The 23454-nt window shown below is 48.8% G+C and overlaps 1 protein-coding gene across 1 annotated transcript in view; it reads right to left on the reverse strand.

The window, feature by feature from the left end:
- Window positions 1-23454, reverse strand: part of ASAP1 (ArfGAP with SH3 domain, ankyrin repeat and PH domain 1) — a 337578-nt gene that overhangs the window by 255298 nt on the left and 58826 nt on the right. The window contains exon 3 of the mRNA XM_018058570.1: window positions 12822-12948. Coding sequence (XP_017914059.1) covers window positions 12822-12948 — 127 coding nt within the window. The remainder of the gene's footprint in view (window positions 1-12821; window positions 12949-23454) is intronic.

Genomic DNA, 23454 nt, shown 5'->3' on the forward strand with positions numbered 1-23454 from the left:
CATTGAAGCTGTTGCTGTTTGTCCATATCTTTTTGAGACACACACTAAAATATTTATGGAAGAAATAAAAGAATATCTGGGACTGCTTAAAAAAAAAAATCAGGGGGGCAGGAGATAGAGATAAAAACAAGACTGGCCAAAGCAGATCTGTTGAATCTGGGTGACAGGTACATGGAGGCTCCTACTGTTCTGCCTGCTTGTGCATTTGTGTAGAAGTCACAAACCAACACCCTAAAACAGAAACATGCCCAAAGTAAAAAGCCATTCGAAGGACTGAGCTACTAAGGAAAAAAGAGACTACGAAAGAGAGACTACATATGGGGAGGAATCTAGTAATGCAAAGTATGTGACTGTCCAATAAAACTGTGCTTAAAGTCCAAGGGTATTATTTACGTTAAAAAGCATTTGACAAAACATCCCACTGATCAATCTATTTAAGTTGGGAGCTATTTGGGGGGCATGGGGGGGGACACAACATGAGACCAGAAGGCAGAACTGACCTCGAGCTTCAGCGCACTACCTCTTCAGTCCTGCGGCCCCTGACAAGCCACTTCAACTTTTTGAGCCTCTGTTTCCTCAACTGCCAAAGAGGAAATGGTGGCTTGTTGCCTTACCAAGTACTGTGGATGAAACGAGACAATGTATGTGAAAGCCCAGTGTGAGCGGTCATAACGGGGCACAGAAACGCTGGAGAGTAAGCGCACAGCACAACTGCCTCACATCACGACTTTCACCGTTTGTAAAGGAAAATCAGAGAGGTCAACTCTTCTTGAAAATACCAATCCTCTCGGCAATCCCTCCGATACCACACCACAAACTGGCTGCCCCCAAAGATGGATGTAAATTACCTGAATTTAAATGCCCCCCATTCTACTTAAGGAAACAAACCCAGAGTCAGGAAAAGCTTTCTTTTCCAGTGGAGGATGCAGGTCTTGTTTGTGTTTGTTTCCACTAAGGAAGTCAACACTAACCTGTCTTCTGTTTCCTGGCACTGTGCAGCTAAATCACCACAAAGTAAGGCTGGCTGGAGGTGGGGACGGTGTGGGCTATGCAGGCCCGCAGACCTGGCTGTGACTCCAGGCTCCATTTTTTATTAGCTGGGTGGCGTGAGGCTTAGAAATTGCACCTACAGTTATTTCTGTACTGAGCACAGAGCTGCGACTCAAAGAGTGAGAGTTACCAATGTTCATGAAATTGCTAACCTATTGAAAGACGGCAGGTTCCAGACACCAAGAGGCCAGACCAAAAATTCAGCGTGGCATCCAGTTCGGCCATGTATCTGTGGCAAGACCTCCAGGAAATTTAGCAACTGAGGGTTTTTTCCAATTGCTCTATGCAGCTGGTGGGCATACAACTGAAGTCCAGAGAGATGAACAGAAGTACTTGGAAAACTTTTACCGGATCAGCCCTCAACAATTAAAAATCAAATGCAATTTCATCTAATTTCTGAGTGCCTAGCAGGTGAAAAAAGAAAGGGCGGCGGGAGGAGTAGAAGGGTATCCCTGGCCTCAAGGTACTTATAAAGGGAATACATGTGTGACCATGAGCAAGTATATAATTCAACCAGCCAACCGGAGGGTGAAAATGTGACTTCCGGGGCCATGCAGTTGATACGTAATACCTTGTCAGGAAGCTCTTCGTGTTTATACACATAATTTTATTTACCTATTTCTGGCTGCGCTGGGTCTTCCTTGCTGCTCTAGGGCTACTCTTTGCTGTAGCGCACCGGCTTCTCACCGCGGTGGCTTCTCTTGTCATGGAGCACGGGCTCTAGGGCACACGGGCTTTAGCAGTTGAGGCTCCCAGGCTCTAGAGCACAGGCTCAATAGTTGTGGCACACCGACTTGGTTGCATGTGGGATCTTCCCAGTCCTGGGACCGAACCCATGTCTCCTGCACTGACAGGCGGATTCTTTACCATTGAGCCACCAGGAAAGCCCAGGGAGTTATTATTATTCAACTCTAGCCTAAATATCACACGCTTCAGCTGAAGCCTATTTCCTGATGGTTCTATTTCATTAGCATCCCATTCACAATATAAAGCATTTTGTCTTGAGGATAAGTCTGAGGGAGAAGAGGATGGACTGACCTGAATCCTTTCTCGGCCGAGCTCATCATCTGTAAATTGGGGCAACAGCACCCAGCCAACAGAGCTGTTGGAGGGATTAAGTGACATGATGTGTGTAAGGCGCCCAGCATAGAGCCCAGGATAGAGCAGGTGCTTAATTGTAGTGCTGGCAGATTCGGGATTTGTTCAAACTCTTTCACTCAAAACACGCAAGCCTTGAGACAGTGACAGCACTCTTTGCCTTGGCATCAATTTATTTACTGGGAGGCAGCGCCTTCACTTGCATTGCTATGAAAAATTTTACTATTATTAAAGCAGCAGCAGCTGCTGGGCCAGCCGTGAACGCTTATTTTGATTTGCACCTCCTGGAAATAAGGAGTATCTAATTTTATGTTAAGCGCTATTAATGTGAATAAACATCATACGGAAAAGGAAATGGGTTGCATTTATTTTTTTATGAAAATGTGATTAATGAAACATAAAGGAAGACTCCCCACATTTCAAAACAGCAAAGACACTCGAATTTTAGTTGGTGTGTAAACTGGTCAGTGAAGCCACTGGATGGAAGGAAAGCTGTGGTCCTCGTCAGACCTTTAAGTGGTTTGTTACCCAACACTGGAAGGAGGCAGTCAGACCAGGACACTCCCAAGCGGCCCAGCGTCTCCCAAACGTCCTGGGTAGCCATGGGAGGTGACTTCTGAGCACCATGTCATCACTGCGGGTTGAAAAGGTGGTAGGGTGTTCCTACTCTGCCCAAACCCTGTGTGGAATGTTGGTCTTTCTTGACCACATCAGGAAAGCTACAACCAGGCAGCGCGGTGCCCTGACCACAGCCCTTCAGAGTGTCCCAAGTGAATACAGAGCGGAGGGGTCACGGGGAGGCGAGGCTTGCAGAAGCAAGGGCAGAGAACTAACATCCCCAGGGCGCGGTGCAAGGCACGTGGCTGCCTTACCTCCTGCACCGGTTCTCAGGGCCACCCTGCGAGGTACCGACGTCTCCAACCGGCTCTCGCTCCAGTGGAGGGTGACGGGACCAGAAGACGGGATCCCAGTCCCATCCCCCTGTGTGATCCGGTATGGAGAAGGTGCTTCCCTAGTCCCTAACCCTGCTCTGAGGACCACCATCATGCCTGCACTCCGTCAGGTAGCCCCACCCTCCCAACAAAGCTGACTGCACTAGCAGTGGTCTCCTGACCCCCGCTGCGCCAATCTGATCCACCCCAACCCCAGGTGTCCCCACCAGGCACAGAGACTTAGCTGGTGAGGGCACTGGAGACAGGGATGTCCCCTCTCTATCATTTGCTCAGGAGAATATTTCATTTCCCACCATTCTGGACCCTTGTGTTCTATAAAATACCCCTATGAGTCCTTACAATCAACGCTCACTTTGTCTGGACAGGCTGTATTCTGTTTCGTAGGGGGAAGGCGGAGCCTGTTACTTCCAACAAAAAAGCCTAACATGGCTGGGTTTTTCTAGGCCTCCGTTTTTTCGTCCATGGAAGCAGGAGCTGAATAGATGGTCTCCAAGAACTTTACCAGGTCTGTCAAAGGTGTGATATAGTAATACGGGACACTGGGGGGACATGGCTGTCCTCCCCTGAGTCCCTGAGCACAATGCTTCACAGAGGCAAGGTACCCAGGCTCTACTCATAACAGAACGAGCTTGGAAGAACCTGTATTTTTCTCCATCCAAATCACATCTGGCGGGGAAAGAGATGGTCTGGCTGGACTTGGCCAACTCTACTTTTTAGAATAGTTGCCACGTGCAATGCAATCATCTTTAGGGCTTTACTTCCCTGGGACAGGTGGCTCTGACTTTGTTTTCCTAGCTTCTGGGTGGCTAAACTGGGTGCTGTCTTAACAAAGGCACACATATTCCAGTTCTTGGGGGAAAATCATACCATGGCCTTAACATTAAAATTCAGTTCTTATGTAAGTGAACTCTAAGCACACTGAGACCCTGGGCTGCTCCGAATGAGCTCTGGGTGGGGAGAGCCCACCGTGAGCTGTTATTCTGTTAAGGCCAGGCAGGGTCAAGGGCGTCCAGGTCTGACCTAAGCCCTGCCCCAGAGATCATGAAAATGCATCTTACTGAGGCTGAAAAGAAGTTATGAGGCACACAGAAATGCAAATTCAAGGACAGATCCTTTCCTTTGAAGGCGCCTGCCTCCAAACCAAAATAGAATTCCTTGTGGTCTCAGTGCTTCAAGCTGTAATCAGGAAAGCAAACAACTGAGCTGCCACGCTCTGTCCTCCTGGGGCCAGGGCAGAAACGGTTCCCCAGCGCCTCCCCGCAAACGACCCAAACCCAGTCCCTGCATTTATTATGGAACAGAGAAAGCGACTGGTTACTACAAAGCCCCAGTGAAAATCAAAAGGGACAACTGCCCCAGCCTTGATGCACTGATGGAGGGCATGTGGCAGGACGAGGTTGGGAGAAGGAAATAAAGAAACAGCAGCGACCCAAGGAAGCCCGGACAGCGAGGCAGCGCCCGCAGAGCCCGTGAGGCTGGCCCGGGTCCGAGGAGGCAGCGCTGGTCACCGGTCCCCTTACTTCAGAGCAGTGCCGCCAAAGGCGGACACAGTAAAACTGAGCAGGCACTCTATTTCAGATCAAGCTGGCTCTGACCGTGACCGCCCAGTGGCCGTCTGCACATCCACCATCAGGGTCCTCTGAGGCACACAGCCGGCCCTGTCACTGACCTCCTCACCCATCCTCTGCAGAAAGGGGTCTTGTCCTCTCGTCCTCTCCTCCTACAGGTTCAAGGGTCCAACCCAATAATACTAAATAGGGAGGATGGTGAGGCGGTGAGAACAATCATTCACAGAGTGCTCGCCACACCAGCAGGGCTCCGAGCGCTTCGCATACACCGACAGGTTAAGAGGCAGCACACAAAGATGCAAAAAGGTTCAGGGACTCGCCCGACACACACGAGAAGATCACAGGGCTGCAATTAACCCTGGCAAGGGAACTCTGTCCTCCTGTTGACCCAAGTGTCACCTGCCGGTCCACAGTGGCGAGAACTCTGCCCAGCTCCCTACCAAGGAACGCCTCTCACTTCCTTGAGCCCCGCCCCACGGGGGGAAGGCTGACTAATGTGGCAGGGCAGCCCCTGGCGTGCACATTTCACCAGGAGTGAAGTCACCGGATGGGTGTCGCACGTGCATTCTCCCCTTTGATACTTCTTTTATTCATCAAACGAGGAGACCGAGGCTCAGCTGCCAAGTGATCCCCATCGAGCCCATCGCTTACTCATGTTTAGATAATACACGAGGGAAAGGCCAAGGCCAAGGTCTGCCTCCAGTCCTCAAATGACTAGGTTACATAAATGGAAACCACCTCTCTGAGGCTCCTTTTGACGCCCAGACACAAACGCAAAGGTCTGCGTAGCGTCTGAACATCCAACACCACAAAGGCATCTAATGAGAGCTTCCGAGCCCCACATCAAGGAGGGCCGCCGTGGCTTCACTGGGCACGAGATGTGAGACCAGGACTTACCAGGAGACCGGCCAGCAAGATCGAGGCTCCTTAACTCAGGTTCACTCTCCACCTCCTGCCTTAAGCACGTTCTAGGGAAGGGCACTGGCCGAGCCCCAGGCTCACCACCCCTACCCCTCCACCCTGTGAATAAACAGTCTCCATAGACGTCTGGGAGAGCAGAGTACAGAGAGCCTGGACTGGGAGTCTGGAGACGGGAACCCAAATCCTCACCCCATTTCCTTTCCATCTTCAGGCCTCGGTCCCCACCTCTGAAAACAGCAGGACTGAACCAGATGTGTGTGGGTCCTTTTCCTTCATGAGCTTTCTCCCACAGGAATACAGAACTCAAAGGTTCTGCAAGCAAACCAATCACGAGAATGAGAGAGCCTTTTGCTTTCCAATTTTAGGAATCTGTAACTGGTGATCCAAGTATCTGATCAGCAGGAGAGATCAGTGTGACACCACCGACCTGACCTATTTCAGCCAAAATCAAAGACGACTGGCATGAAAAAGATGCTGAACCACGCTGTGAGGGGTGGTGTCCATTCATTCTTCTGGGCCACTGGCTACTGGACCTACATCGTGACTTTCACGGGCCCCTCAGAGACCAGGTTCCTGGGCTGGTGAGCACCAGCCTCCATTCTCTCCCAGGCCCTGTCAGCTCTGATGCCCAGAGTTGCCAGCAGCCACCCCAGAGGCAGGGCTGGGACGGACAGGAAGCCAGAAGGCAGCCGGCCATGGAGCCCTGCAGCAACTCCACCCAGAGCTGCAGGTTCTTCAGCCAGGGCTGTGGGCAGCTCACGGGCAAGGACAGGTTGGGCGACAGTCCCATAAGTATGCCAGGGTGGAGCTGAAAACCACAGGGCCTTGTCCACTTCCGCTCAGTCCAGGCAGGGTGGCTGGCAGCGCCACCTCTGAGGACCAAAGGCAGAGACTTCGAGAGACGTCCAACAAGAGGTCTCAGAAGAAGAGGGACACAGAGCTCCCCCTTTTCTTCTCGACCCAAAACTGTCTCCTCCCTGGCACTAGAAATCAAGTGAAGATAAGAAAAATAATCCATAGATATCTATGAGACAGAAAAAAAAAAAAAAAAAAACCCACAGCAGACAGGAAACACAGAGTGAGCTACAGGTGAAACACAAAGGCTTTCAGATCCTGAGATCTTACATTCAGAGCATTCACTACTGTGCAACTCTGGATAAGGCATTTTACCTCTCTGAGCGGCGGTTTGTGGTTTAGCCGCTAAGTCGTGTCCAACTCTTTGCAACCCCATGGGCTGTAGCCCGCCAGGACCTTCTGTCCACAGAATTTTCCAGGCAAGCATACTGGTGTGGGTTCCCATTTCCTTCTCCGTGGGATCTTCCCAACCCAGGGATCTAACCCATGCCTCTTGTGTCTCCTGCATTGGCAGGCGTATTCTTCACAGCTGAGCCACCTGGGAAGCCTGCGCTGAGGTTTATTCATATGTAAAAGAATAATAAGAATGCTATCAGACAGGGGTTTTATTAGATGGTAAAAATGTTTCTTTATTTATGCATAAAAAAGGCAAACAGCATTAGCTCAGACTAGCTCACTAACGGGTTTGAGCCCTGTTTTAGAAAGAGTGTGAGTTCTGTTACAGAAAGGAAGTAGCCTTCTCTCTTTGCTTCTGCAGGCAAATGTATTCTTCATTCACTGGCCTTATCTGGTAAAGTCCAGAGAAAACTCATCCTACGTCCCTCTGCACTGAGTGGGGAGCCACAGGGCCCAGAATTCTGCATGGGACGGTGGCTTCAGGAGACTTGTTCACCTTTTGTTGTTTCGTCTTCAAGAGCTCAGGGACAAAGAAAGCACATTTTCTTGAACTTAAGCAATGCACAGAGACTCTTGGTTTTATGTAAACCTTTCCTGTGACTTATGTTTCCTTTAAGATCACAACTGATCTTACCTGCCTCCTGAGAAACCTGTATGCAGGTCAAGAAGCAACAGTTAGAACCAGACATGAAACAACACACTGGTTCCAAATTGGGAAAGGAGTACATCAAGGCTGTATATTATCACTCTGCTGGTTTAACTTCTATGCAGAGTACATCATGAGAAATGCCGGGTTGGATGAAGCACAAGTTGAAATCAAGATTGCCAGGAGAAGTATCGATAACCTCAGATATGCAGATGATACCATTCTAATGGCTGAAGCTGAAGAGGAACTAAACAGCCTCTCGATGAGGGTGAAAGAGGAGAGTGAAAAAGCTGATGTGAAACTCAACATTAATAAAAACTAAGCAAGATAATGGCATCCAGTCCCATTACTAGATGGCAAATAGAAGGGGGGAAATTGGAAGTGAGAGTTATTTTCTTGGGCACCAAAATCACTGCAGACAGTGACTGTAGCCATGAAATTAAAAGATGCTTGCTTCTTGGAAGGAAAGCTATGACAAACCTAAACAGCATATCATCACTTTGCTGATGAAGGTCTATGTAGTCAAAGCTATGATTTTTTTCCAGTAGTCATGAACAGATGTGAAAGTTGGACCAAAAAGAAGGCTGAGTGCTAAAGAGTTGATGTTTTGTGCTGGAGAAGACTCTACAAAGTTCCTTGGACAGCAAGGAGATCAAACCAGTCAGTCCTAAAGGAAATCAATCCTGAACATTCACTGGAGGGGCTGATGTTGACGCTAAAGCTGCAATACTCTGGCCACCTAACGTGAAGAGCTGACTCACTGGAAAAGACCTTGATGCTGGATATGATTGAGGGGAGGAGAAGAAGGGGGCAGCAGAGGATGAGATGGTTAGATAGCATCACTGACTCAACAGACATGAATTTGAGCAAACTCCAGGCAACAGTGAAGAACAGGGGAGCCTGCTGTGCCACAGTCCACGGGGTTGCAAACAGTCAGACATGACTTATCAACTGAACAGCAGTAACCACATGAAGAACTCCTTGGAACTTGAACGTGAAGATAAACCAAACCACCTAGGAACTTACGCACCTGATTTATGGTACCAAAATGAGAACAGACAATAAGAGTGAAGCCTCCTACACTTCTACAAAACACTAACCACTGAAGTCTGTCTTTGTAGACATTTAGAACATCTATTTTAAGTCTTAACTATTTAGGGGCTTCCTAACACCACTTAGGGGTTTCCCAGGTGGCGCTAGTTGTGAAGAACCAGCCTGCCAATGCAGGAGAGGCAGGTTCGATCCCTGGACTGGGAAAATTCCCTGGAGGAGGGCACGGCAATCCACTCCAGTATTCTTGCCTGGAGAATCCCATGGACAGAGGAGCCTGGCGGGCTGCAGTCCATAGTGTTGAAAAGATTCAGACATGACTGAAGCAACTGAGCCGCAGCAGAGTTCATCATTAACACCACTCACTTACTAGCCATCCGATCTTGGAGACAAATCACTTCATCTCGCTAGGCCTCAGTTTTCTTCCCTGTAAAATGGGGCTAACAATTGTTTCTCCTCCATAAAGCCTCTGTAAGGGTGGAGTGTTCTCAGGCATGCTGTGTGTCTTCGAAGTCCTGGTACCAAGCAGCTAGCTGCTTAATGAATGGGCAGAGCATGCCTCCTCCGTCATCACCAAAGATAAAAGTGCTGGGCCAATACTACTGAATCAATAACCGAGCTGACCTTCACATATCATACTGGACTCTCCCTTTCAGCCAACATATGCACCAACCTAAGCCTCTAAATGAAGAGCCTCTCCTTTTGTCTCCCTCGATGGTGCTTGCTCCCTTCCTGGGAAAGCTCAGCCTTCTCCTACTCATTTACTCATAATTTCCAAACGGTCACGAGTAAAATGGCACACGTCAGTGTGCTCTGGTTGCTGAATAAGCAAAACACTGGCTTTTTGCTTGGAAAACACTCACACACCAGCATGAAACCTTGGCAGCCCATCCACTCTTGCCTCTCAAAAGCAGCCACTCATTCTGTGCCAGCCCCGCCATGACTTCCAGAATCATGGGGGACTCTCTGTCCCCAAAGTTGAAGCCTGGAAGTAAATTCTTTTCTTTTTTTTTTTTTAACCACGTATGTCTGACCCAGTTCCTAAAGTGCCCATCAGTGATAGGTTAAAATAAAAGCAGCAACATCTGCAAAGCACAGAACTCTTTGCCAAGAGGACAAACCAAAAGGGAGAGTGTGGGTTAATTTGGGGTTCCAAATTAGGAGATCTAACACAACTTTTTACGTGACATTAAGGCATGCTACTTTGGAATTCAAAGAGCAAAACAGTCCATAAATAAATAGGAAGACAATTGCTAGAACTAGAAAAATATTTTTTAAAAAATTCCAAGCTGCCCAAATTAATCCCTATTCCTGAGTTTCCACATCACCAAAAAAGTACCCAAAATTTCTCTTCCTAAGAATAACCACAAGATAACCCAAACAGCAGTCTTCAAGTTTCCACCTATTTCACTTGTGAAGCCTATGCCAACAAGAATTTGTGGTTTGCCCCAAAACTTTTCCTTATATTTTGAGGGTAATAACCTTAAGCCCCGTAATTTTTGAGAACTGAATGCTGATCTACGTAAGATATTTATAAATGTACGTCCTTCATACATACAAGCTTTGGGGAGGTGGGATTAAAAGTTCAACCGTGGTAGTTATCTATCAATTAAGAAACTAAAGGGTATATTGCACTTTAAGGCTAAAGTCAATCACTCTGAATCCAACCTCACGGAATTCAGTTCGAGAGTTAAAAGATGGACTTCCCTGGTGGTCCAGTGGTTAAGAATCCGCCTGCCAACGCAGAGAACACAGGTTCAATCCCTGGTCCAGGAAGAGCCCACATGCCGTGGAGCAACTAAGCCCGAGTGCCACAACTACTGAAGCCCGAGCACTCTTGAGCCCATGCTCCACAACAAGAGAAGCCACCACAATGAGAACCCCGTCCTGAGGACCGCAACAAAGAGTAGCCCTCACTCACCACAAGTAAGAAAGCTTATTCACAGCCAAAAAAAATAAATAAATAATAAAATTAAAAAAATTTTTTAAAAGGAGTTAAAAGATGGAGACTGGGGACAATGACTTCTTGGCTAGGACTGTACTAAAGTCAGAAAAAAGTTACAAAATGATTGTGCTGCTCTTGATGAAACAATCACTATTGTATTTTTGAGAACCTGAATATTACCAACGTACTCTAACATGACACTTTTGAACTTCAAGCCTGGTTCCAATTCCTTCTCAAGTTCATAGGTGACCAGGTTGGTAATAGGACTGGGTCTGTTTTTCTACCCAACCTTGCAAAACAGCATGGCCCACCAAAAAATACATCAGCTGCCTTTGCTTTTAAATTTAGTAACCTCAAACAAAGATCCAGAGCAGCTGCATATAATTTAAAAGCACTAACCCTATCCTCCAGTGTGGCCACATAGTATGGGCACATACACCTACAAACAGCATCACCAACTATATACTTACCCTTATCACACTCCACACAAACAGAATACAGTAACATTATCTGAATGTGCAGAAAGGAAAAGTTAAAATAATTGACAGCTCTATCAGCAGGCCCTGAAGGACTTATCTGGAAAGAAAATAGCCCCTCAGTCTAACCAATGTCACGTCCTTTAGAAGCATATACACTAGGTACAGAAAAAGGATGCAAAGTGCTGCTGTATCAGCATGTTTCAATTCATCACAATTAAGTGAAGGACAGACTGGTCATAGGGTTGAATGCCTGGCAAGTCCACTTAATCCCAGACACCAAGCATCAGGCTGGTTCAACAGACAAGATAGTTGACAGAAACAAAACCACAACAAAGAAAAAAGTCATTTACCTCTGGCTTTCAAACAAACCTAGTCAGATGGTGCTTCTCCAACTGAATTTCAAAATTCAGTTCAATAACCCAACATTAACTTCAGAGAGAATCTAGAAGCAACCTCAACTGGCATAAAACATTCAGACTCATTTGCAGCATCAGATCGGCAAAACAGGACCCAGCACTAGCAGAAACCTCTCCCCTCCTAAAATGTAGGACCCCGGTGCTTTTGAATACACGCATAGTTCTGCGTGTAATCTGGCCCAGGAACAAGCATCACAGCCTGCATCAAGAGTAGTCTGCTCACAGAAGCCCAAGCTTCTCAGTATTACACAGGAGGAACCTTGGGGAGCTTACATCAGAAAGAGCTCCCCTAAACCTCAAATAAACCAACCACAGAAGAATCCACCCAGGGAAAACGATCTGCCTTCCTAACTTCCTCCAGTGCTATCTTTTTTGGGGCTGAGAAGGGAGTGGCACTTTATGGCACTTATATATGGGGCAGAGTTCCAGGGCAAATATCCCGTTTTTGAGGAGGTTCAGAGGCTTCCCAGCTCCCAGGCTTGCGGATTCCTCCTTATGTACCCACTCGGCCCTATCATTAATGCACGTAAAATTGTTAAGGAAATTGCTAAGTTCTTGACGCTGTCGGAGGCACCAACAAGCTTTCCTTGGAGACCTAGATAAGAGGAGCGATTCTTTCTGCATCTCAGTCCTCCCTTCTTCCTGTCTGGCCAGGTCCTTAGGGCAGCATCGGCCTCGGGGCTCCATTCACAGCTTATGAGTGCCCTGCGGGCAGGTCCTGCTGGCGCAGCAGCCTGACTCTACCAAACCAGCCGCCCAGGGGAGCCGGGTGGGGACCAGTCTGCAGAGATAGCTCTTTCCACCCAGGGCTTTAGGACGAGAGAGGAGGAGGAATCCTGGGGTGGAGGCAGTCCCGGCCAGAGCTCCCTCTCATTCCTCTGGGGTTTTTCCACCAGTCCTAGCCGATGCAGCTCATTCTGCCCAGCCAAGCCGGGCCGTGGTGAGGTGCATTAACTAACTGACCATCTCCCAGTCCCTTGCTGGTGACCTTGGCCACGTTGCTTTGCCTCCCTCTACCCTCAGAGGCCTGACACCATCTGCTTGGCGGGTTACAAGAGGGTCAGGGTGATGTGGAAAGAATCTAGAAGGGCTCAAGCCAGGGAGAGGACTTCCTTCTTCTTAGGGCTGTCCACAGCCTGTTCAATCCTCTCCCCACCTCCAGCCTCGCGGCGGGGGGGGTGGGGTGGAGGGTGGGGGGTGGGGACGGAGCTGGGGGCTGCACATCCGATGTCCCCCGTCCATCACCTGGCCGGGGGTGGGCTGGAGGGGGTCCCGCAGGGGGGTGTGGCTCCCCCAAGCCCCATACATCCCCTTCCTCCCCGGCTCGGAAATCGACGCAATCCAACGGCGAGGCAGCGGCCGAGAGCTGAGGCAGCGAGGCGTCCCGGCGGGCGGGCCCGGGTCCCCGAAGGGCTGCGCGAGGAGGGCACCGGCCCCGACCTACCTCCTCCAGCAGCGTGACGGTGTTCCTGCAGTTGTGCAGCCGCGTAGTGAAGCTGGACGTGGTGGGCGAGTTGTAGTCCTCGGTGGTCTCGGCGATGAACTCGGAGACGGAGATCTGGTCCGGCATCCTGCCGGGGGAGGGGGCGAGACACAAGCGAGGGCGGGGGGTGAGTCACGGCGCAGGCTCCCGGGGCCGCGGGCCGGCCGGCGGCTCATGAACGACCCCCGCGCGCAGCCCGCCACCCGCCGCCCGGCTTGGCGCGGCTGCGATCCCGGCGGCAGCGGGAGGAAAGCTCTGGCGGGCGAGAAAGGAGGCGGTGGCGGCCCCGATCAGCGATCTGCGCGGGGCCCTTCAAACTCGGAGCGGCGCGCGAGGCTCGGGGCTCTTGGCGACCCGCCTCCCTCTGCTCATGCCCGGCCACGGGGGAGGAGACCCGGCGGGGCGCTTCGCGGGGGACCGGGAAGGGGGCGCCCGGGGCCGGGCAAGTCGCGGCTGGCCGGCGCTGCCTGCTCACACGCTCTGACAGGCAGCAGCGCGGACACCGACTGACTGAGCACACGCTCCCGCGGGCGGGCGGGCGGGCGGCGCTGCCGCGACGGTCACGGGGACAAACAAGGAAGTGCTCTGCGCACGCGCCGCCGCGCCCCCTTCCCCGCGGGGCCCGGCCCCACCCACGCCGCCCCGCCCCGCCCACGCCACCGGGCCCGCCCACGCCGGCCCCCAGCCCCGCCCCGGACCTCCCCCGCCCACTCGCCGCCCACGCCATCCCCCGCCCAATCCCTCCAGCCCCGCGCGCGGCGTTCCGACTGAGTGCTCCCGTCAGGCGGCCCGGGCCGCGCGGTTCTCGGGGCGGCGGATGCCCGCGTCCCCCCGGCCGCCCCCGGAGCGGTTACTCGGGCGAGCTCGTTACGCGAGCTTTTCGCAAGAAGGGGGACCAAAAAAATAAAAAGTTGTGCGCGTTCTTTTTTAGCCCCGTGTGGGAGCAGGAAGCGAGGCCCGGAGAGCCGCCTCCGACTGCGCGGGCCGCGGGCCCGGCGAGAGGGGAGCGCGGCGGCGGCCTCCGGGGCCCGGCTTGCAGCTTGCCCGCCCGCCGGCTCAGGCTCCTCACTCTCTTAGCAGGGCGCTCACGAGCCTCGCGAAGGCTAGTTTTGTGTCGTTTGCTGAAGCCGCTAAAGTGCTAAGTGAAGATATAGGATATAGGAAGGGTTTTCTTTTTTTAATACCACAATTTTCTAATCTTTCATTTACACTGGTTTTTGTTGTTGTTTTCACCCCGAAGGACAGAGGAGGGGAAGGGGTGTAAAAGGCATTTCCCGAGGTGCAAATGGTGTACAATGCTAAGTAGATGCCAAATTTCAGCGGAAAAATTACCAACAGATTGCTCATTCCTCGGCTCTGGCAGATGGCTATTTTGCTCAATCTACTTAGCCCAAAGAATCCATTTAACTTCTCACCATTGATTGCGGATCAAATTGGTTTAAAAAAAACAAAACTAGGCCCTTAGGAAGCGCCTGACGACTGGCTCCTATAATTGGAGCCAACTGGAGCCGGCTCATAAAGTCCCAAATTCACCAACCTGGGCAGAAGGCTAGCCCCCAGGCCTCCTCTGGGATTGAGTTTTGCGATCTTGTACGGTTATCTGTCCTCTGGTCCTTCCCCAAACCACAATAGAGTGCCCACTGGCAGGGAGGGACATTGGACCCGGGAGTGATTGTCAAAGGAGAACTTCTCGCTCACCGCTGACAACTATTTACTAATGCCCTTCTCCTGCCGCTGGAGATTCGTAAACAGACAATGCAGCTACTCTTCCATCAACAACAGTAAGGGAAACAGACAAGCAATATACATGTAATGTAAAGTGAAGTACATACAGAGTAAGCAAGTGATGCAGGAGCTATGGTTTAAGGAATGAGCAGAGAAAACCTCCTTGACAAAGTGACGTCTAGAGCAGAAGAGAGAATGAAGGGACTTCCCTGGAGGACCAAGACATCCCCGCTCCAGTGCAGGGGACCTGGGTTTCATACCTGGTCAGGGAACTAGATCCACATGACGCAAACAAAAGAGTTCCTGGGACGCAGCTAAAAAGATGTTGCAGTGGCAACAAAGATCAAAGGTCCTGTGTGCTGTAACTAAGATCCGATGCAGCCAAATAATAAAAAGAAGAAAAGAGAATGAGGGGCTGGCTGCCTCTGCAGGTATCCTGGTAGCTATGGGATCTTGGCCTTCAGTTGCCTCCCACGAAGATGAAAGAAGAGGGTGCCAGCCCCATGAGGCTGGTAAATGATAACAGATGAGAAGGTGCTCTGTGCACCGGAGAGCCATTGTACAAGTTCAAGGTGTTTTGTCTGCCTGTGCTGGCTGTCCTGAACCTGCACTGTGTCTCTGGGGAAGCGCTCATTAATGTCAGGAAGGCAAGCATTGCAGCTCACGAGGAAGCCCTTGGTAAGGCAGCATACAGGAATAAAGACTCTGCTCTGGCAAAATGTTGAGACATCAGCTTTGAGGGCATCCTAAAAAACAAAGAGACAAACAGGTACACACTTTCTCCTTCTTCTACATTAAAAGTCTGCATTGGGACACACCAAGGTTGAGGTTTTGGGGAAACTGCCAGATGGCATTTAAGACCCGTACCCGGAGGTCACTTGTTCACATGCTGTTACTGACAGAATATGAGACACCAGAAAAAACCCTACCTCTTTTCCCATATACTAACTGGGTCATCCTGTATCTAGAAGGTTCTGTGACTTGGGAGCAAATATAGCCACTACTAGCTTGTGCTCATTAAGCTCCAAGAGCCTCAAGTAACCCCATGTTTATCCCCATGCAGCTGGAGAAGGCAATGGCACCCCACTCCAGTACTCTTGCCTGGAGAGTCCCACGGACGGAGGAGCCTGGAGGGCTGCAGTCCAGGGGGTCTCTAAGAATCGGACACGGCTGAGTGACTTCACTTTCACTTTTCACTTTCATGCATTGGAGAAGGAAATGGCAACCCACTCCAGTATTCTTGCCTGGAGAATCCCAGGGACAGAGGAGCCTGGTGGGCTGCCGTCTATGGGGTCGCACAGAGTCGGACACGACTGAAGCGACTTAGCTGCATGCATGCATGCATCCCCATGCAGCAGCTGAGACTCTAACACCCAGCACTTAGCCTTCCAACCACTCCAAGAAGGCCATCCTCTAGGCTGGAAATCAGCTGAGACTCTGATTTTGCATTATTTCCACTTTTCTCTCTCTTCCAAGTTGTCATCGAATACCTGTCATCCCTGCTGGGCTGGTAGCACCTTCTATCCCATATGTATGGCTTAGAGCAAACACTTGATAAATATGAGCTGTTATTAAAAAGCCTGGAGTCAGTGAATAATTGCCTCAATTCCAGGAGGCCTGGATTCCAGAGCTTTCTCTCCTAATAACTGATGCTGTCAGCTTGGGCCTTAGTGCCCTCACTTGGATAAAATAAAGGGATGCGTATGTCAAAATGACCACAGAGATCCTTCCCAGCAGGAGCTGAGTCTGTGTCTGCCCTCAGCTCTACAGATGCAAGGAATAAAGATTATTACAACAAGCTAAGCTAACTGCGATGGTAAACAATGGGGATTGCTTTCTTGATGGAATTCACCAGAGTCCAAACTGCTGCCACCAATTGTTGTTTCAGTTTCATTTGAAGATTATGTTATATATCCGCTCCTCCTCCCCGTCTCCCCTAGCCAAGAAAGGAATATGTGAACAATGAGATATTGTGCCCAGGTAAGTATATACCTCCTTAGACTGGTGTGCAATTAGAATTTCAAAGGTTCACACCTCCATCCACCATTCCTAGGGTTCATGAACCATAATCCCTTTAAAATTTGAAACCATGCCCCAGTGCAAACCATCTGCACCTCTCATTTTCTCAAAACACCCTGAAAACCATTCCTGGCTATCTTCTGTGGATAGAGCCTGATGCAGGCAAAACTTAAACTTGATTTCTTTGTGCAGAACTGCTTAGAAATATTTGTTGTTATTTAATTGCTAAGTTGTGTCCAACTCTTTTGCAACCCCATGGACTGTAGCCCACCAGGCTCCTCTGTCCATGGGATCTGCCAGGCAAGAATACCGGAGTGGGTTGCCAATTCTTTCTCCAGGGGATCTTCCCAACCCAGGGATTGAACTCGTGTCTTCTGCATTGGCAGGCGGATTCTTTACCACTGAGCCACTAGGGAAGCCCGCTCAGAAATACACATCATCCTTTCTGGAGCCAGGAAAAACACACACACTTACTCGTGCACACCCAGTTTTGTCTAAAGCGTGCATCATCTCTTTCGTCATCAACATCACCCCCATCCAATGCTGTTCTGCGCCCTTGCACTCCTCAAGCCTGTTTGTTACTCTGAGCACTGCTGACGAGATAAGAATGGTCCTTACAGAAGGCTTTTCTTCCTCTAGAAAAGCAGGAATAAAAATAGTGGTGGCTTATTCTCCTGGTCAGCAAGGGCACTAGTGACCCCACAGGCATCAGGGAATTGGCTGAATTAGATTCCCAGTGGCAGGCTTCACTCATCTATCTGCCTAACAACCAAGGTGGTGCATTTGCAAGATAGCTGACAATGTACCAGGGGTGGGAGAGTACGGAGGAAGTGTGGGGTCCTTTCTGGGCACAAGAAACCAGGAACTTTCCTGCTAGTGCAGTTATTAAGACACAGAGCTTCCACTGCTGGGAACACGGGTTTGATCCCTGTTCGGGGAACTAAGAACCCACATGCTGCACACAGCCAAAAAAACAGAAGGGGGAAAAAAGAAGCCAAGAAGAGCTATCAGTGCTCTGATTCACATGCCTAGAAAGTGGCCCAGGCTGACAGGATGGAATTACAGCATTCATCAAAGGCTCCCAGTGCCTTCATGGGGCAGGGCCATAGATAGTGTGGGAAGAGAATATGCTTTGTGTTACTTGGATCTGGGTTTGAATCTCCGCTTTGTCACTTATAATAATGCATTGTTGTCTCATCTGTGAAATTAGTATAGTAATAAAATGACCATGTTACAGGTTGTTAAGTGAAATAAATTGAGAAGCTGTGGATAAAGCAGTTGATGTACAGCGAATAATTAACCAATGTCAATTCCCTTTGAACTCCCTTTTTATGTCAACTATGACCATGAATACATCTCTTTTCATTCCAGGACTCAGATCTCTCCCTAAAGTAGTCACCTGGAAGAGGAAAGACTAAAGGGAAGGGGAAACTGCTCAGTAATTCCCAAAGTCTGGGATCTCAGATTTGGGGATCGTCTTTAGAAACTTTGCTCATTCTTGAAAGTATCCCCTGTGAGGTAAGATCCATCAATGATGGATTTTGGAAGTAAAGAAACAGTGTCTAGAGTCAAACAGTGGGGATCAGAAGAGAGCTGAGACCGTAAAAGCCTGGTTTTCGTGGAACACAGTTCCTGTAAAGAAGGATATTCTAACCAAGGCAACTTCTAGAGGGTAGAATAGGCATTTGTTTCATAAGAGCATGAGTTATAGCATGATTCTCATGAGAAAGACTTGGCCTCACATCTCTACCATGTAGCAGCTATTAGATCTCATTGAAGTAATTCACTTCTCTGAGTCTCAGTTTTCACATCTGCAAATTGGGGGCAATGTTAGTAACTATGTCTTAGTGCTCTGAGGATTTCATAAGCTATGGCATATAAGGTGCTTAGCAGGGTCTGAGGGATCATAAGTAGATGATACTTCTCAGGTATTATGGGAATAAAAATTCAGATATTCCTTCCCCCTTAAAATTTACTGAAACCTACAATGTACCTGACGCCTTGCCAAGTATAGCATTTTGGACATACCTATCCTTCTTTAAACTTCATGGCAACTTAATAAGGTAGGTATGACTATCTTTTTTTTTAAAATAAAGATTTTTTAATATGGATAATTTTTAAAGTCTTTATTGAATTTGTTACAATACTGCTTGTTTTATGCTTTGGTTTTTGGCCTTGAGGCATGTAAGATCATAGCCCCTCTTTCCCCTTTTTCCTCCTCCACCAGCAATCGAACCTGCATTGGAGAGTTAAGTCTTAACCGCTGGACTTCCAGGGAAGTCCCAGGTATGACTATCCTAAAATTACTGGAGAGAAACCCGAGGCTAGTGAGGTGTGCGACAGTATTTTCTGAGCTTTTGTTCTGAGCCATGCACTGCCCTGGTTATATAGGCAGTGTCTGAATTCATCCACGTAACAGTTCTGATGTGGGAGTATTACAATAATGGAAACCAAGGGACTTCCCTGGCGGTCCAGTGGTTAAGACTCCGTGCTTCCAATGCATCAAACTTGGATCTGATCCCTGGTTGGGGTAACTAAGATCCCACATGCCATAGGGCGTGGCCGGGAAAAAAAAAAAGACCCAATAAAGGAAACCAAAACACAATGAGAGCTCACTGCAAGTTAATGTCCCAGCACCCAGGAGATGAAATCCTGGGCTTTTTCTACTGCCTGCAAAAATAAAGTTCTCAATAATAATTCACAGAGCACTACTCCATTAGATGTCCTTCTCATCGGTCAATCAAAATAAGTATGGTTTGTTCCTTATTTCACCTTATGTGTTTGTTTTCTATCATCTTAACAAAGTGCTAGAAGCAGGGAAAGCAGTGGGCGGGGGATGGGGCCGGGGGAGCAGGAAGAGGGAAAGACGCACTGGATTCCACGTGTTTTACTGTCGGGCTCATGTTGCGATATTCGACCCCAGCAACAGACTGCTTCACTCATGCGCCTTGTCTGAGTGCTTCCCAAGTACACTTATATTCTCTCAAGTAAGAAACAAACAAACAAAAAGCCTATTCTAGTCTCCAATGAACTTAATGTAAATACTCCAAGTAAAAACCACTAGAGTGTTCCCAGTGAGTAAGGAGGAGAACATGGTTTGTTCTCCTTATCAACTGAAAGGACTCAGGAATGTATTTCTGTTCTATAAAGGAATAATAATAACATCAATTAGTAAATGCTGGGCTTGTTATATGCCCTGCATGATTCTGCATTGCTGCAGGCATACCCTCATTTCATACTCAACAGCCACCACATAGAGCAGGCACTGGTATTATCCCCATTTTATACCTGGGAGGAACCTGGAGCTTAGAGGTCACCTTAGCAAGTAGAGGAGACTGACTGGTCTGATTTCAGAGCCTGTGTGATTAGTCTCCTGACAATGGGTCCACAGCCCTTGGATGGTCTTCTGTTAGAGCCTGTGTGTCATCTTTTTTCCTCCAGGGGAACCTGTGACAAGCCCAACTCAAAGGCAAAGTAATGGCTGGAGTGGAGTTGTTGTTCAGTCGATGAATTGTGTCAGGCTCTCTGAGACCCCCATGGACTTCAGCATGCCAGGCTTCCCTGTCCTTCACTATCTCCCGGAGTTTTCTCAAACTCATGTCCACTGAGTCGGTGATGCCATCCAGCCATCTCATCCTCTTCCCCCTCCTTCCTCAATCCCGTCCCCTTCCCCTCCGGCCCTCAATCTTTCCCAGCATCAGGGTCTTTTCCAGTGAGTCAGCTCTTCACATCAGATGGCCAAAGTATTGCAGTTTCAGCATTAGTCCTTCCAATGAAAATCAGGGTTGATTTCCAAGTGGAGAGCACTCCCATTGCTCCATTACTGCAGATGGAATTAATCTTCACAGTGATATTTACAGTAAAGCCTCCCTTTATTTATCTATATATACATATAATTTTCAGAGAAGGCAATGGCACCCCACTCCAGTACTCTTGCCTGAAAAATCCCATGGACAGAGGAGCCTGGAAGGCTGCAGTACATGGGGTCGCTGAGGGTAGGACACGACTGAGCGGCTTCACTTTCACTTTCCTGCATTGGAGAAGGAAATGGCAACCCAGTCCAGTGTTCTTGCCTGGAGAATCCCAGGGATGGGGGAGCCTGGTGGGCTGCCATCTATGGGGTCGCACAGAGTCAGACACGACTGAAGTGACTTAGCAGCAGCAGCACATATAATTTTATTCATATATATATAATTTTATTTATTTTTGGCTGTGCTGGGTCTTTGCTGCTACACACAGGCTTTTTCTAGTTGCAGAGGCTACTCTCTACTTGGGGCATACAGGCTTAGTTGCTCTGAGGCACGTGGGATCTTCCCATACCAGGGGTTGAACCCATGACCCCTGCATTGGCAGGCAGATTCTTATCCACTGAGCCACTAGGGAATTCCACAATACAGCCTCTCTCTTATTTTGTATGAAGACTGTTGGCACCACTGGGAAGGACCTAAGTACTCCCTTCACATGGAGAGATGAGAACTTCCCCAGTGACAAACAGCTCTGCTAGTGGCAGGGCGCGGCTCAGCATTTGGTCTTCCTAATGAGTTTCCTGCTTTCTGGGGCTCCAAAATCCCTGCAGATGGTGACTGCAGCCATGAAACTAAAAGACGCTTACTCCTTGGAAGAAAAGTTATGACCAACCTAGACAGCATATTCAAAAGCAGAGACATTACTTTGCCGACTAAGGTCTGTCTAGTCAAGGCTATGGTTTTTCCTGTGGTCATGTATGGATGTGAGAGTTGGACTGTGAAGAAGGCTGAGCGCCGAAGAACTGATGCTTTTGAACTGTGGTGTTGGAGAAGACTCTTGAGAGCCCCTTGGACTGCAAGGAGATCCAACCAGTCCATTCTGAAGGAGATCAGCCCTGGGATTTCCTTGGAAGGAATGATGCTAAAGCTGAAACTCCAGTACTTTGGCCACCTCATGCAAAGAGTTGACTCATTGGAAAAGACTCTGATGCTGGGAGGGATTAGGGGCAGGAGGAGGAGGGGACGACCGAGAATGAGATGGCTGGATGGCATCACTGACTCGATGGACATGAGTCTGGGTGAACTCCGGTAGTTGGTGGTGGACAGGGAGGCCTGGTGTCCTGTGATTCATGGGGTCACAAAGAGTCGGACACGACTGAGCGACTGAACTGAACTGAATGAGTTTCCTGCACAGAAGAACTCCCAGACTGGCCATCCCTGGGGGAAGGAGGGTGGTACATTGTATCCTTCTTGGTATTACCAACGTCCCTGAAGATCTAAGGGAGGGACAAGAGATTCCTAGAGCTCCAGGCTTGGCATTTTATAAGCACCATCTCCTGAAATCCTCCCCAGTGGCCTAGTGAGGGGCCATGCTGTCTGTTGAGAACTCAGATACATGCACAATCTCCTTAAGGACTCCAGGTAATAAACAGAGACTCACTATGCACAGCCGGTCTGAATCCAAACCCTGCAGGCTTTTTCTTCCCCACAGAAGGTGCTGCCTCGTACACATTCCCTGTGGGCCCCTGATAAACGTGTTTTGGATGAAGCCAGCTCTTTTTTATGAGCTACATGTTTCCTAATATAAGTAAAACAACATCCAGTGAAGAAAAATGGTGGTGTTATATGGGGTTCCTAAAAACTTGCCACCTATAGGAGTGAGGGATTTTAAACCTTAGTTTGTTTCTGAAAAAGAAATCGTCACCTGAAAAAAGAGAAACACTTAGAAAACCTTCAGGTCTCTTTTCTTTTTTTCTGATGCATTTGTCTTAGTTCAGTTTGGTGGCTTACACTTACTCGTGCCCACTTCTGCGCTATCTCAAGGCTGACCACATGTCTTTTTTTTTATGACCCTTTCTCACGGCACCGTTTTCCAAATATTTCTATTTCTCCAACAAGACTGTGAGGTCCTTGAGACTCGAGGGTTTTCCATTTGCTGTTACAGTCTCAGAGACCCAGGTGCTCAAGAGATGCTTCTTGAACAGATGGAAGGAGGAATGAATGGATGAATATTTAAGATGGGGGAGGGGTGTGAGAGGAATTGGGAGAGCAGCAACTGGAATGAGGAATCCTGGTTCTTAAGAGTTTCTCCATGTATATTATCATATGTGAAATAGATCGCCAGTCCAGGTTCGATGCATGAGACAGGGCACTCAGGGCCGGTGCACTGGGATGACCCTGAGGGATGGGATGGGGAGGGATGTGGGAGGGGGGTTCAAGATGGGGAACACATGTACACCCATGGCTGATTCATGTCAGTGTATGGCAAAAACCACTACAATATTGTAAAGTAATTAGCCTCCAATTAAAATAAATAAATAAAAAGAGTGGATACCAAAAAAAAAGAGTTTCTGACATCATCATAAAGCTACCAGAGTTGGAAAGAATTTCAGGGATAATATGCTTACGAACCCTTTCATTTTTCAGATGAGGAAACAGATTCTTCACTGGTTAAATGAATTTGCTCAGTATCCCCTGGCAGAATTGTGGGGAATTCTGAGATCCCAAGTATCCTGGTTCCCAAGGGTTGCCTGACTCCTCCACCTTACATTTCAAAGAAGGGCTTAAAAGACCTTGCTTTAATAAGGCTTCCCTGGTGGCTCAGAGGTTAAAGCGTCTGCCTCCAATGTGGGAGACCTGGGTGATCCCTGGGTCGGGAAGACCCCCTGAAGAAGGAAATGGCAACCCACTCCAGTACTCATGCCTGGAGAATCCCATGGACGGAAGAGCCTGGTAGGCTACAGTCCATGGGGTCACAAAGAGTTGGACACGACTGAGCGAGTTCACTTACACTTACTTTAAGAAAAAATATATGAAACTGCCATTTAAGAATGGATTATAATGGTCTTTGCGTCGCAGTGTCAAGGAATCCCTGCAGACATTTG

This window comes from Capra hircus, chromosome 14 (assembly GCF_001704415.2).
Source record: "Capra hircus breed San Clemente chromosome 14, ASM170441v1, whole genome shotgun sequence".
NCBI lineage: Eukaryota > Metazoa > Chordata > Mammalia > Artiodactyla > Bovidae > Capra > Capra hircus.